The 13,394-nt window shown below is 38.2% G+C and overlaps 1 protein-coding gene across 1 annotated transcript in view; it reads left to right on the forward strand.

The window, feature by feature from the left end:
- Window positions 1-13,394, forward strand: part of C4H1orf87 (chromosome 4 C1orf87 homolog) — a 137,160-nt gene that overhangs the window by 77,742 nt on the left and 46,024 nt on the right. The window contains 2 exon segments of the mRNA XM_024119951.1: window positions 2,091-2,256; window positions 9,410-9,507. Coding sequence (XP_023975719.1) covers window positions 2,091-2,256; window positions 9,410-9,507 — 264 coding nt within the window.

Raw genomic sequence — 13,394 nt, forward strand, 5'->3', positions numbered from 1 at the left:
CAGAGAGCTTGCATCGCTTCACTCGCAGGGACATTCGGATATCTACCGTATAGAAAAGGTGCATAAAGACATCATTTTGAATTCCTCAGAGAAGATGCTGCTCTATATAAACCAGACAGTGTGTTTATGGAAGTGCAGGACTGATGACCTGTAATTAATCCAGGCTCTTTGTTAATTAATGTACAGCTCAGAAAGAGGCCCTCCCCGGTTCCGTCAGGTAGAGCCTTATATGGGGCACTCTGTGATGTTTAAAAAGCCTCCAGCATCACCAGTGGCAGCAGGAGTGGCAACGGCTCTCATCACCTAAGTTGGACCAGATGAAGTAAACTCCTGCAGCAGGTTTTTCTACGAAATCCACCAGCTGCAGTAAATGGGTTCCATATAACACCTGCCCATTCAGTACTCCGTGTGCTGAGCCGAAGGCCAAAACCTTGCGAATTCCTACCCCCAGGAACCGGTGTTGCAAGAAAAGGAAAGAGGAAGGAAAACTTCTGATTCAAATCTGAGACAGATACATCAGATAGGTAAGGCCAATCTGTACAAGATCCACATGATATAGGAGCAAAACAGACTCAGCCCACGTCTTATGGAGCAGTCTACTAGGGAGGAGGTCAGACAGGAAACAACAGCTAAAAGAATAAGGAAGCAATTGCAACTTGAGGGAGACGTATTAAGGAAAAGAACAAAGAACTATAAAAGAGTCTCTCAATCAGGGGGTTCTGGAGCAACAGGAGGGCCTCCAGTGAGCCTCAATTCCCAGTTCCTCATTCAGGGACATCATATTGGCAGCTTGAAATCAGCCATGGTGGGAGTGTTAGCACCGTGAAAATTAGTAATGCTACAGGTTAGGGCTTTATCTTGGAGAGCTAGTCGTTAAAGATTTACCGGCACACCACTGAAAGGAAACTGATTTACATGAGTGGAGGTTGGGGGATGTCATGGAACGTCCCTCTAGGGAAGTGGCACTTAAGTTGAGGGAGTGGAAATAAGGAAAAGCTTCACTGTGGAGAAGATAGTGCAGCTTGGATCTGGGAGGACACATACATTTGAATGTTAAATGAGTAAACATCTCAAACTAGTTTCACAAAATAAATGACTATAACATTTCATCACCCTGTTGTTTTTTGCCAATTATTTAAAGTAACAATAGTCAGTTAGATACACTATTTTAATAACTACTTACATTTGCATGCCAGACGGTAAGTAAATAATTGTTCCCAAACATTTTCTGGGTTTTCCAGATACAAAGAGCAGAGTCGAGGATAATGCAGGAAGTTCACCTGGTTCAAGATTTCCTTCTATATAGATTCCCTGGTTACAGGGATCTGGTAGGATCTGCTTTGCTTTGCTTTGCTTTGCTTTGCTTTGCTTTGCTTTGCTTTGCTTTGCTTTGCTTGTGGCAATGGACAGTTTGGAAATTTGATTTGGTATCAATAATTACCTGGGCTTAAGAAAAGTAAGATCAAGCAGGAAAAGTAAACTACTATGGTCACTTCTAAGTTTTTCTAACCTGGAAAAAAAGAGTTAGTGGATTACAAGTTTTGGTCTATGTTCTAGTTCAATTGGTTGGTACCTCTGGGAGAACAGACTGTGGGACTCACTAGAGTGGAACAGACTTTAGTTAATCCATGCAATCTCCACATGTAGTCCCATGACGAGGTTACCCAGATTTAGAAGGCCTTACTAGGCGGGTCCTCTCATTCCACAGTATATATTGGGGTGAGAGGTGTGGTGTGAAAACACACAGCAGCTTTTTTTTTGTTAACATTTTTATTGGGGTATAATTGCTTTACGATGGTGTGTTAGTTTCTGCTGTAGAACAAAGTGAATCAGCTATACATATACATATATCCCCATATCCCCTCTCTCTTGCATCTCCCTCCCACCCTCCCTATCCCACCCCTCTACGTCTGCATCTTTATTCCTGTCCTGCCCCTAGGTTCTTCAGAACCATTTTTTTTTTCACATCTTCATTGGAGTATAATTGCTTTACAGTGCTGTGTTAGTTGCTGCTGTAGAGCAAAGTGAATCAGCCATACAGCTTTGAGTGGATCATCTTTTCACAGCCTTTCTCCTGCCTCTCCAAGCAGTACTGCCCCTCAAGACTCCAACTCCCAGTCAGAAGTGAACCACCACCTGTTGGAGATCTTGAAGATGGCACTAAGGGCAACCAAGGGCAAACTCAACATGGAGAATCTCAACCTGAGTTTTCGAAAAGAAGATCGCTCGTTCTCTGGCTACCTGTCCCCACCCAAGGTAACCAAAATTAGATTTCAGGTTCAGTCATCTCTAGAAGGCTACCTCAGGGCACTAGGTTTATAGTAAGAAGGCACAGTTATATTATTCACTAAGAATAATACATACTGAGATACATAACTGGCTAACTTTGAAAGTAGGAGTGCATATATACTATGTAGGTTCTAGGAGCATTTATATAATGTAAGTTCAATATTTACTGTGTAAGTCTAATAATCATTTCCCAAATTTCAATCAACCAGGAGGAAAGTGATGTGCTAAAGAAATCAGAATGTTTACAGTAAAAGATTTCCTCTTCCTGCTTTTACATCTAATCCCTTATATGATAAATTGGCCATCCCTTTGGAAATCAAGCAATATCTTGTTTAATAGAAATTTAAAAGTGATTAGAAGACACTAAAATAAAAATTCAAGTTAAAAAAATAGAAGGCACAGTTATGATCTGTGTTCTGCCTGTGGATTACATTTCACAATTGTTTGTTTTCTGTGCCCAAGAGGAGAAAAACAAGAGAGAAAAGGAATTGTGAAATGTGCAGAATTGGTCCAGGAATTACTTACACTGGGCTATGTTTTACGCTAACAATAGACAATATGACAATACCAAATAATCTTTCACAATGGAAAACAAATATTTTTCTAAGGCCAAGTGTTCATTTCTCACACCCTCTACCAGCTCCCAGTGAGGTCAGCAGGTGGTACTCTGTTCCTTAGGGACAACAAATTGTAGGGACTGATGTGATTTATTGCTGGCAGAGATTAGCATGCTGTTTGGGAGCATTAATTAACAGTGCATGTTTCATGTTTCATGAAAGAGGATCCAGAACCATATTAACTCATGTGTTGTCCTTAGCCAGACAAACTCCAGTCATGAGGTTACCTTGGATAATGACCACTGTTACTGCAATTCCATTCACAACAACTTTCACTGCCAAGCTTTACTGAGTTCTTCCTACAGTGCCAAACACTGCACTAAATGCTCTACTTACATTAACTCATTTAACACTTACAAATAAGTACAAGATCTAGGTAGATGTTATAATACCCATTTAATAAATGAACAACAACAACAACAACAACGGAGTCTCAGAGAAGCCAACTGAATCTCTCAAGGACCACAGCCAACAAGAGGCAGAGCCAGGATTCAAAATACAGAAGAATACTGGAAATTGAGACACAATTGGAACTCCAATAGGCAGAATATATCTGGAAGGATATATTTGGAAGAAGTCCAGGATACAGGAGTTAGAATTCCAGAGGAGTGGAAGGAATTGGAATTTACAGACCCCCAAAACCAAAAAATCCTATAGGAAAGATTGGAAAATGCCTTTCATCCAGGTAAACAGGGGTTAAGAATTGAGAGAGTCAGAGAATTCAGAAGAACAAGTGATGTTTACTAAGGAAGCAAGGACACAACATGCTGAAAGTGGATTCTTATTCTAGGACAGAAGTAGCTTTCTCTGTGCTTTCATTTATACAGTCAACTAACCATGCAAAGGCAAAGCACGTGATAGTGTGTACATGTGTGTGTGCATGTATATTGTATACATGAATATTAAACATGCAAGCCTGTTTCACTAGAAGAGGGAGACAACACTACAGGAGATTCCACACATCATAAATGGCATTTATTATGTTATTGGGAAGATCAGTGGAAATTGACTAAGAAGGAACCATTTCTTATTAGACTGTAAAATACATAACAACATCAGTGAAGCTTGAATGTTCTCAGATGCCCTGGTGGAATGGTACATAAATGACTTGAAAATCAAAATAAATTTACTGAAACTCTTTGAGCCTCAGATTTTCCATCTGGAAAAACTGGGTTCTAAATATCTTACCTCCTGTGTCTATTGTGAGGATTAAGCAAGATAGCTATGTAAAGGTACTTAGTATACTGTCTGATATATGAGGCACTCAGTAAATAGGTTTCCCTTCCTTATATTAAAAAAAAAAAAAATCTGTGTTTGGTGAAATTATCACTGCAAAATAGCCTAAGGAAGGAGGACCTTTCCCAGGGTCAAGTGATAGCCACATTGAACGCTGGCTATCAGAGCGGGCCCTGAATGTCCTCCACCCTGAGCTGGCCCTGAAAGTTTAAATTTGTGGTTCATATCCAAGGAAATAGGGCACATTTTCCTTGAAGCTGGTCTGCCTCTCATGAGCCATCTGGCATCTCTTAAGACATCTGGAACTCATTCAAAGTATATTACAGTTCTGGGAGGCATGGCAAATAGAATTCTGTTTCCCCAGAACATGAGACAAATTGAGGCCCAACAGACACTGGACACGTCAAGCAGCAGCGATTGCACCCCAACATACTTGTTCCTGGACACAGGACTTCAGAGGAGACTGGGAAAGGCCATCTGAGTTGGAAGGGTTTCACAGACCTCCTTAAGTTTCTCACGAAATTTATGCACCCTGTGCCCAGAGGGAAAAAAGAGCACATCCTCACAGCCAATATTTCAGACGGTTCAGAGATCATCTGCCTCTTCTCAGATAAATAAATGCAGTTTTGAAGGGTGATCTATGGGTCTTGTCACTCGAATCAATGGCATTGCCGCCATTCTCAAAGAAGAGTATAAAAACATATCTAATATCTGTCATCCTCATTCTGTGGACTCACTCATTCTGTTCCTCTATCACACTTTTGACACAATGATGGCTCAGGAAGAATTCCTGAGGCAACATGGATCCACATACATTTATTTATTACCTTCCCTGACCATTATTCAAATCAGGTGTAGAGTGAATAGTCTGTAGAACCTAAGAAGTTTCCAAGCATGCAGGCTCAGTTTAACACTTTTATACATAATCCATATTCTTTCATCCTCTTTCTGCTCTACATCACAAAGACCTCCCAAACTACTCGCAGACCTTCATGCCAGGAGGAGCTGCTAGAACACAGGTTGCTCTACCTCTAATTACTCTTGCTTCATTTTCATGCAACTCCCTCATTATCATCAAGAGGGAGTCCCTTTACTTAGGGAACTGGGGCTTGTGAATGTGAGGTTCACTCCCATGGCAAGACTACAGCTATGACACTAGTTTACCAAGTGACCAGAACTGTAAGACATTCTTCTGCAGTTTGCCAGGCTCCTTTTTTGTACTTAGTTGTTTCTATATCAGTACACTCTGCCCTAAAACGATAAATGGTTTCTACTAGCTTCAAATCATTCCCTTCTTCCAGATCAATAGCCATATTTCTGAACAATATGGCATGTTTATTCTTACATTCAACATATTAATCACTCAATGTGTTCTGTGAGATAAGACACTAAGGACAACAAACTTATGATTTCAGTTCCAGAGTTCTCCAGGAGCTCAGGGAAAAGGTAATGTTTTAAACATGATACAATTCTATATGTAAAATGCAGTGATGGCAGTAAATTTGAACACAGAGAAGAAACACCAACCTAGCCTCACCCAAAAACTCCGGAGGAGATGATGCAAATACTGAATCTTAGAGGACGTGTGAATTTGGCAAAGAACTGGGGGAGAGCAGAGGAAGGGACAGGAAAGGGATTCTAGGTAAAAGGTGCAATGTGAAATGTCACTGAAGTAAGAGAGAACATGGCTAATTCAGGGAACTGTAAGCCATTTCATATAGGCAGAACACAGTAAATATATGGTGGCTGGAGACGGTGGGAGATGCTGCTCAAGTTGATGTTAGAATGGAAAGGAGGAGCCTGTTTTTGAAGGGTCTTTCTAAGAAGTGTGAACTTTATCCTAAAGCCCCAGTGGAATCATCGAAGGATATTAAACAAGTGAATGATATGATCAAATTTGAAATTTGAAAAGAGCACTCTAATAGAATGTGGAGAATTAGAGGCAGAGAGAACCTTTAAAAGGCTGTTCCAGTAATTCAAGCAAGAAATTACGAGGGTTTAGACCAGGGTAGTAGCAGGAGGGATGGCGATATTAAGGAGATAGAAAAGTAGGTCTTGATGACTTAATTAGACGTAGGTCCTGAATTCAGAGGAGTCAAAAATGACTCCCAGGGTTCTGGCCTTGGCAACTTGGTAGGTGGTGGTACCGTTCTCTGAGATAGGAAACAGAAAATCAGTAGTTGGGGAGGTAAAGGAAAGGATGATGAGTTCAGTTTTGAACATGTTGATGTAGGTTGAGAGCTTAAAGCTAAATGATTTAAGGGTCTTCAGTATGGAGTTGAACCCTTGGGAGTAATTAGGATTACTCAAGGACATAATGGAAAGTGAGAAGGGAAGGTTGAGGAGGACACCCATTGTTAAGGAGTAGGTAGATGAAGACAAGCCAAGAAAGGAGACTAAAAATTATCAAAAGAAATATGGCAGTGGTCCAGAAAGCCAAGAGAATAGATTTATGGAAGTATGGCATGATCAGCCATGTCACATCCTGCAAAGACATCATCTGTAATCAGGACTGAAAAGTATTCATTAAATTTGAAACTGCGGAGGTTACTAATGACTTGGTAAACACAATTTAAGTAGAGTGATGGGGTAAAATGCAAATGGAACCATAAATGGGAAGGGAGGAAGTTGAGAGAGCATCTGTGCATCACTCTCTCAAGGAGCATTTTGAGGAAATGAATATTTATTTTACATGTCATTTCCTAAAAAACATAAATATTTTATTTACATTTGATTTTTAAAATGTCATTATTGAACAGAAGAAACTATACATAGCCAAACATTTTCTTATTGAACAAGGGACATCCTAATGAATATGGATTTTTTAAATAATCCTAGATAAAACTAAATTGCCAGGATTTTCTGGTAGATGTTTCTGTTGCTCTTCCACAACTGTCAGCAGTCAGTTCTTAGCAGCTATCAATCAATCTGCTTCTAGGAACCCTGATGTACTATTTCTAATCTGCTGTTCATTTAGCCTGGAGCAAAATTCAATGTTGCCAGAAGTAAATAAACTGTTTTTAGAATAACCTCTTAATATTGATGCTTAAAAATACACTAGTATGCTCTAATCATGAGGATAAGTTGATTTTTATTTATTGAGTAAAATGGCATAATCTGACTAATTTCTACCTCTCTCAATTTATTTTTTTCCAACCTAAGCCCATACACATTCCACTCTTCCGGACCTTCAACTCATTCATTCATTCCTAATTCACCCATGTATTCATTTATTCAATAACTATTTTTCAACACTGTGCTAGGAATGGTGATAGGAAAATGAAGGAGACGCAATTCCAGCCCTCAGTAAACCACTGTCTTTTAGAGAAGCTCTCATGAACAGATATATACTGCCCAGTGAAAAGGGGTATAAAACTATAGTAGGGTGAATTATGCCAAAATACGTGCAATTTATAAAAAGCACCATGCTCTTTCTCACCCATCATTTATACATGCTTTTCTTCTGCCTGGAATTATACTCAACCCCTTTTTCTTCTGGCAAACTATTATTCATTTTATTCATGTTTTAAATAGATCTTTTTCCTTCCCTGACATACTCTTCTACAGCTAGTAAGTAACATGTGCAAGTTTCTAACCCAGATTGGCTGTTTCCTTGCATAAAGACAATGAAGATTAGCTTTTTGTCACTGTATTCAAATCTAGGTTATATTATTCAAGTACGGTCAGACCAACAGATCAGGAGGTGATTGCCATTGAAAAGACAGTTTGTTACTCAGTTCCCAAGAGGAGGGGAGTGGCACACTGCACAGGCCACGTGGAGAAGCACCAGGAGGTTAGGAGGCAGAGAGGATGAGGGAAAATGTGGGCAAGAGCCTTTATTGTGGGATGGGTGAGACAAGAGTAAGAAGGCTTAGGATTGGCTAGTTTGAATAATTTCAGTGGGCTCTGGGACATAAGGGCCATTCCTAGTTGCCTAGCACTTGGCCCTTAAGTAATTAGGACATGGAAATAGTGGCCCAAGTGTGAGAGCCTCAATAAAAGAAGTAGCTGGTTTGCAGATGAAAGACACACTTGCAAGCCAGTCCTTCACTATCTCTAGGAATTGGCTAGCCCTGGGGGAGAGACAGTCTCTCCAGGGTCAGCAAGGCCGCATGTCAAAGCATCAGAATAAGAAGACATGCTTAATACAGTGTATGGAAATTCCTCTAAAAATTATAATAGTAGCTACAATTTTTCCAAACACTGAATTAGACATTCCTTTTCTTTTCTTTGCCCCTTTCTTCCTTCCTTTACTCCTCCCTTCCTTCTTTTTTCTCTCTTCCTCTTTCTTTCTTGTTCTCTTGCCCCCCTTTCTCTCCTTTCCTTCCCTCTTCTCTCTTTCCTCTATATCCCTTCTTCTTCCTTTTCCCTCCTTTCCTTTTCTTCATTTCAACAAACATTAATCAAATGCCTACTAAAATCCAAGCATTATTCTAACTGCTTATTTTCTCTTGAGGAGTAGAAAATACTGGTTTTACTTAGTAGATGAAGTAATTGGGAATAAAAAGGTTCAGTAACTTCCTGAGATCACACATATCACAGGCAGCATATCCGGTATTCAAAATTAGTCATGTTTTATTCTTAAGTCTCTATGTTTAAACATTATGCTAAACACAGAACACATACTATCACAACCCTAAAAGTCTGACATGTTTGAATCTAAGTATCACCCACCCAGCAACTTCAGAAATGAACTGGTTTGTCAGCTGGACTCAGAAAATATTAAGTACTTGGGGAACTGCAGTGACCCTTCATTCATCCATCCCACAAACATTAATTGAGCACCTGGTTTCTAGACTAAGTTTCATCATTTATTAACCATGTGACATTGAGAAGGTCACTTAATCTCTCTAAGCCTTGGTTTCCTCATATATAAAATACAGATAGTGATAGTAACCTTACTAATACAACAAGCTTCTTTGGTAAATCAAAGAAGTTGTACAAAACTACTTTGTAATTTACTTATATAATAAGTGTGTATAATTTCTAGGTCTGGACCGCCCATTCCATGGCTGACAAAAATGTAAGATCAGCATTTCAAAGTTCAGTGGCTTCTGAGTAATGAACTATACCTTTGTGTCAAGCAACTAAAAATTTGCTGGTGATGCACATTCAGTTGGACATTCTTGTCCTAAATGGTATCTTAATGGTATAATGCACTCCTGGTTATTAATTCTTTGTCCAAATTATATAAGTTCTAATTATAGGAGGGAAATTCAAATCTTAATTTCATTATATTGAAATTTCAAATCTTTTCTTATTTGCAGGTCAGGGCTATATGTGGGAAACATGGATTATATTTGACTTTGAGCCTTCTGGAAACATTGCTTAACCATCAAGATTTGGGTTATCAGGACAGAATAAAGTAAGTTGATTTTTTTTTCACACAGTCCTTTATTAGAATACCAAACACATAGATCTGTCTTTAGGCTAGAAGTTTTATGTATGAAGCAATCAATTTTATCACCTAAAGACAGAGTTAAAGAATGTTTGCTTATATTAAAAACAGAGGATCTTCTTGGTCATAGAAAAACAAAAGCAGTAAACTTCCACTTCCAGTTTACTGGTAAATGGTAAATCAGGTTTACCATTTCACCCTAAACAACTAAAAAATAGGACAAAATATATGAAGCAATATTTTTCAGACTTTGGACATCAGGCAGTATAGAACAGTGATTCCTGAGAGAAGGAAATGAGGTAAGCTCAGTTTACTGAACAAGAAGAGGGATTGCAAACTGAGCCCAGCATTCTCCTTGAGCTAAAGGGACAGAGTATGAAGTTCAGGAAGGCCAAGAAGGCTAGAATGTCCAGTACAAAGTAGCAGCAAGGAGAGATCCCCTAGGAGTACTTTCTGGAGATTTCCAAAGAGTTGCCCTCATGTCTTCATGTGAAGACTTGGCTAATGTATGCATTTGAGGAAACTACCCAAGGCCAGAGAAACACCAAAAGAAAAAGGTGGGGAAATTTTTAGATCTCACACAGATTTGGGAATAGTTCATATTTCCACCAACCAGAGAGAAACACATGTGGCATTGATTAGAGTCCCCAGAAGGGTATTGTGCTGTAATGGAGCCTAATACTTGAGAAATTGGAGTCTCAGAAGGAGAGAAGACAAATAAAGAGAAAGAAAAGAATGTTGAAAAAACAATGGCTGTAAGTTTTCCAAATTTGAAGAAAACTATAAAGCCATGGACCTAAGAAGTTTAATGAACTTCAAGTATTAGAAATTTGAAGTAAGCCATACCAAGGCTCATCATAATCAGATTGCTTAAACTAGCAGTAAATAAAAAACCTTAAATGCACAAGAGAAAATGACAAATCACATATAGAGCAGCAAAGATAAGAATTACAACAGATTTATCATTAGAAAAGATGTAAGCAATAAGACAGTGGAAAAACAACCTTAAAGTATTGAAGGAAGAAACTATCAATCTGGAATTCTACATCCAGCAAAACTATCTTTCAAAAACTAATGGGAATTAAGACTTTTTTCACGCATACAAAGTTGAGAGAATTCATAACTGTCAGAGCAGCACTACAAGAAATATTAAAAGAAGCCCTCAGGGCTTCCCTGGTGGCGCAGTGGTTGAGAGTCCACCTGCCAATGCAGGGGACACGGGTTCGTGCCCCGGTCCGGGAAGATCCCACATGCCGCGGAGTGGCTAGGCCCGTGATCTATGGCTGCTGAGCCTGCGCATCCAGAGCCTGTGCTCCACAATAGGAGAGGCCACAACAGTGAGAGGCCTGCATACAGTAAAAAAAAAAAAAAAAAAAGAAGCCCTCAGGCAGAAGGAAAATAATCATTTTTAATCTACACAAGTACAGGAAATAATAAATGCCAATGAATAAAAATACATTTTCCTTACTTAAAAAAACCTCTTTACATAATAATTGACTGTTTAAGGCAAAAATAATAACTGTACAGTGGAGTTTATAACATAATAAAGTGCAACATTTGACAACAGCATACAAGACTGGGAGGGGGAAATAAAATTTTACTGTGAAAAGCTCCTTATACTATTAGCTAAGCAGTATAATTTTGTTTGAAGGAAGAATGTATTGAGTTAAAAATACTAATAGAGAAGATTAAATGGAATAATCACATGTAAATACTAAGAATAGATCAAAAAAAAGAGGGAAAAGAAAACTAACAGGACAAATAGAAAATAAATACAAATAAAAATAATAGATTTAAATCCAACCATATCAATAATTACAATAAGTATTAATGATTCAAATGCACCAATTAAAAGGAGGCAATTTTCAGGGACTTCCCTGGTGGTGCAGTGGTTAAGACTCTGTGCTCCCAATGCAGGGGACCCAGGTTCAATCCTTGGTCAGGGAAATAGATCCCATAGGTATGCCACAACTAAGAGTGTGCATGCCACAACTAAGGAGCCAGCGAGCTGCAACTAAGAAGCCACCTGCCACACCTCAGGAACCCACCTGCTGCAACTAAGACCTGGTGCAAACAAATAAATTAACTAAATTAAATTAAAAGGCAGCAATTTTCAGATTTCATTTAAAAATCAAGACCCAACTAAATGCTATCTGAAATGAACACCTTTAGAATATAAAGACAGACACACTGAAAGTAAAAGGATGGAAAGTGATATACCTTATTAATTCTAATGAAAAGAAAGCTGGGATGGTTACACTAAAGCTAGACAAAGTAGCTTCTAAATCAAGAGGTATTGCCAGAAATTCAATTCATCAAGAGGACATACAAACCTAAATGATCATGCCCTTAATAATATAGCTTCAATTTACATGAAGTAAAAATATAAAACTGGAAGAAGGAATAGATTCACAATTATAGTTGGAGAACTGAACATCATTCTGTCAGTAATTGATAAAACAAGTAGACATAAAATCAGTAAGATTATAGACGACTTGGACCATATTATCAACTAACTTAATGTAACTGGCAGTTACTCCACACAACAGCAGAATACGGATTCCTTTTAAGTGTTCATGAAATATTTATGAGATAAACCCTATCTACCCTGATCCATAAAACAAGTCTCAGTAAATTTAGAAGGATTCAATCATATAAAATATGTTTTCTAACCCCCCAAAATTAAATTAGAAATGAAAAAAACAAAAACAAAATAAAATCCTGGAATTCTCCAAACATTATGAAACTAAACAATACACTTATAAATAACTACTGATCAAAGAAATCACAAGGGAAATTAGACAATATTTTGAACTGAATTAAAATGAAAACACAACACACCAGTAATCTTTGTCTTTTTTTCTTTTTCTTTTTCTTTTTTTGTCCCCAAGCCCACTATATTATACTTTAAGGGGAAGGGCTAGAAAGTTATATACTTAACAAGAGCCTCAGGTCATTCTTTTTTTTTTTAATTTTTAAATTTTATTTTATTTTTTTTTTATACAGCAGGTCCTTATTAGTCATCAATTTTATACACATCAGTGTATATATGTCAATCTCAATCGCACAATTCAACACACCCCCACCACCACACCCCTGCCGCTTTCCCCTTTGGTGTCCATACATTTGTTCTCTACATCTGTGTCTCAATTTCTCCCCTGCAAACCAGTTCATCTGTACCATTTTTCTAGATTACACATATATGCGTTAATATACGATATTTGTTTTTCTCTATCTGACTTACTTCACTCTTTATGACAGTCTCTACATCCATCCAGGTCTCAACAAATGATCCAATTTCGTTCTTTTTTATGGCTGAGTAATATTTCATTGTATATATGTACCACATCTTCTTTATCCATTCGTCTGTTGATGGGCATTTAGGTTGCTTCCATGACCTGGCTATTGTAAATAGTGCTGCAATGAACATTGGGGTGCATGTGTCTTTTTGAATTATGGTTTTCTCTGGGTATATGCCCAGTAGTGGGATTGCTGGCTCATATTGTAATTCTATTTTTAGTTTTTTAAGGAACCTCCGTACTGTTCTCCATAGTGGCTGTATCAAGTTACATTCCCACCAACAGTGCAAGAGGGTTCCCTTTTCTCCACACACTCTCCAGCACTTGTTGTTTGTAGATTTTCTGATGATGCCCATTCTAAGTGGTATGAGGTGATACCTCATTGTACTTTTGATTTGCATTTCTCTAATAATTAGTGATGTTGAGCAGCTTTTCATGTGCTTCTTGGCCATCTGTATGTCTTCTTTGGAGAAGTGTCTATTTAGGTCTTCTGCCTATTTTTGGATTGGATTGTTTGTTTTTTTAATATTGAGCTGCATGAGCTGTTTATATATT

The sequence above is a fragment of the Physeter macrocephalus genome, chromosome 4 (genome assembly GCF_002837175.3).
Source record: "Physeter macrocephalus isolate SW-GA chromosome 4, ASM283717v5, whole genome shotgun sequence".
In the NCBI taxonomy this organism is placed as follows: domain Eukaryota; kingdom Metazoa; phylum Chordata; class Mammalia; order Artiodactyla; family Physeteridae; genus Physeter; species Physeter macrocephalus.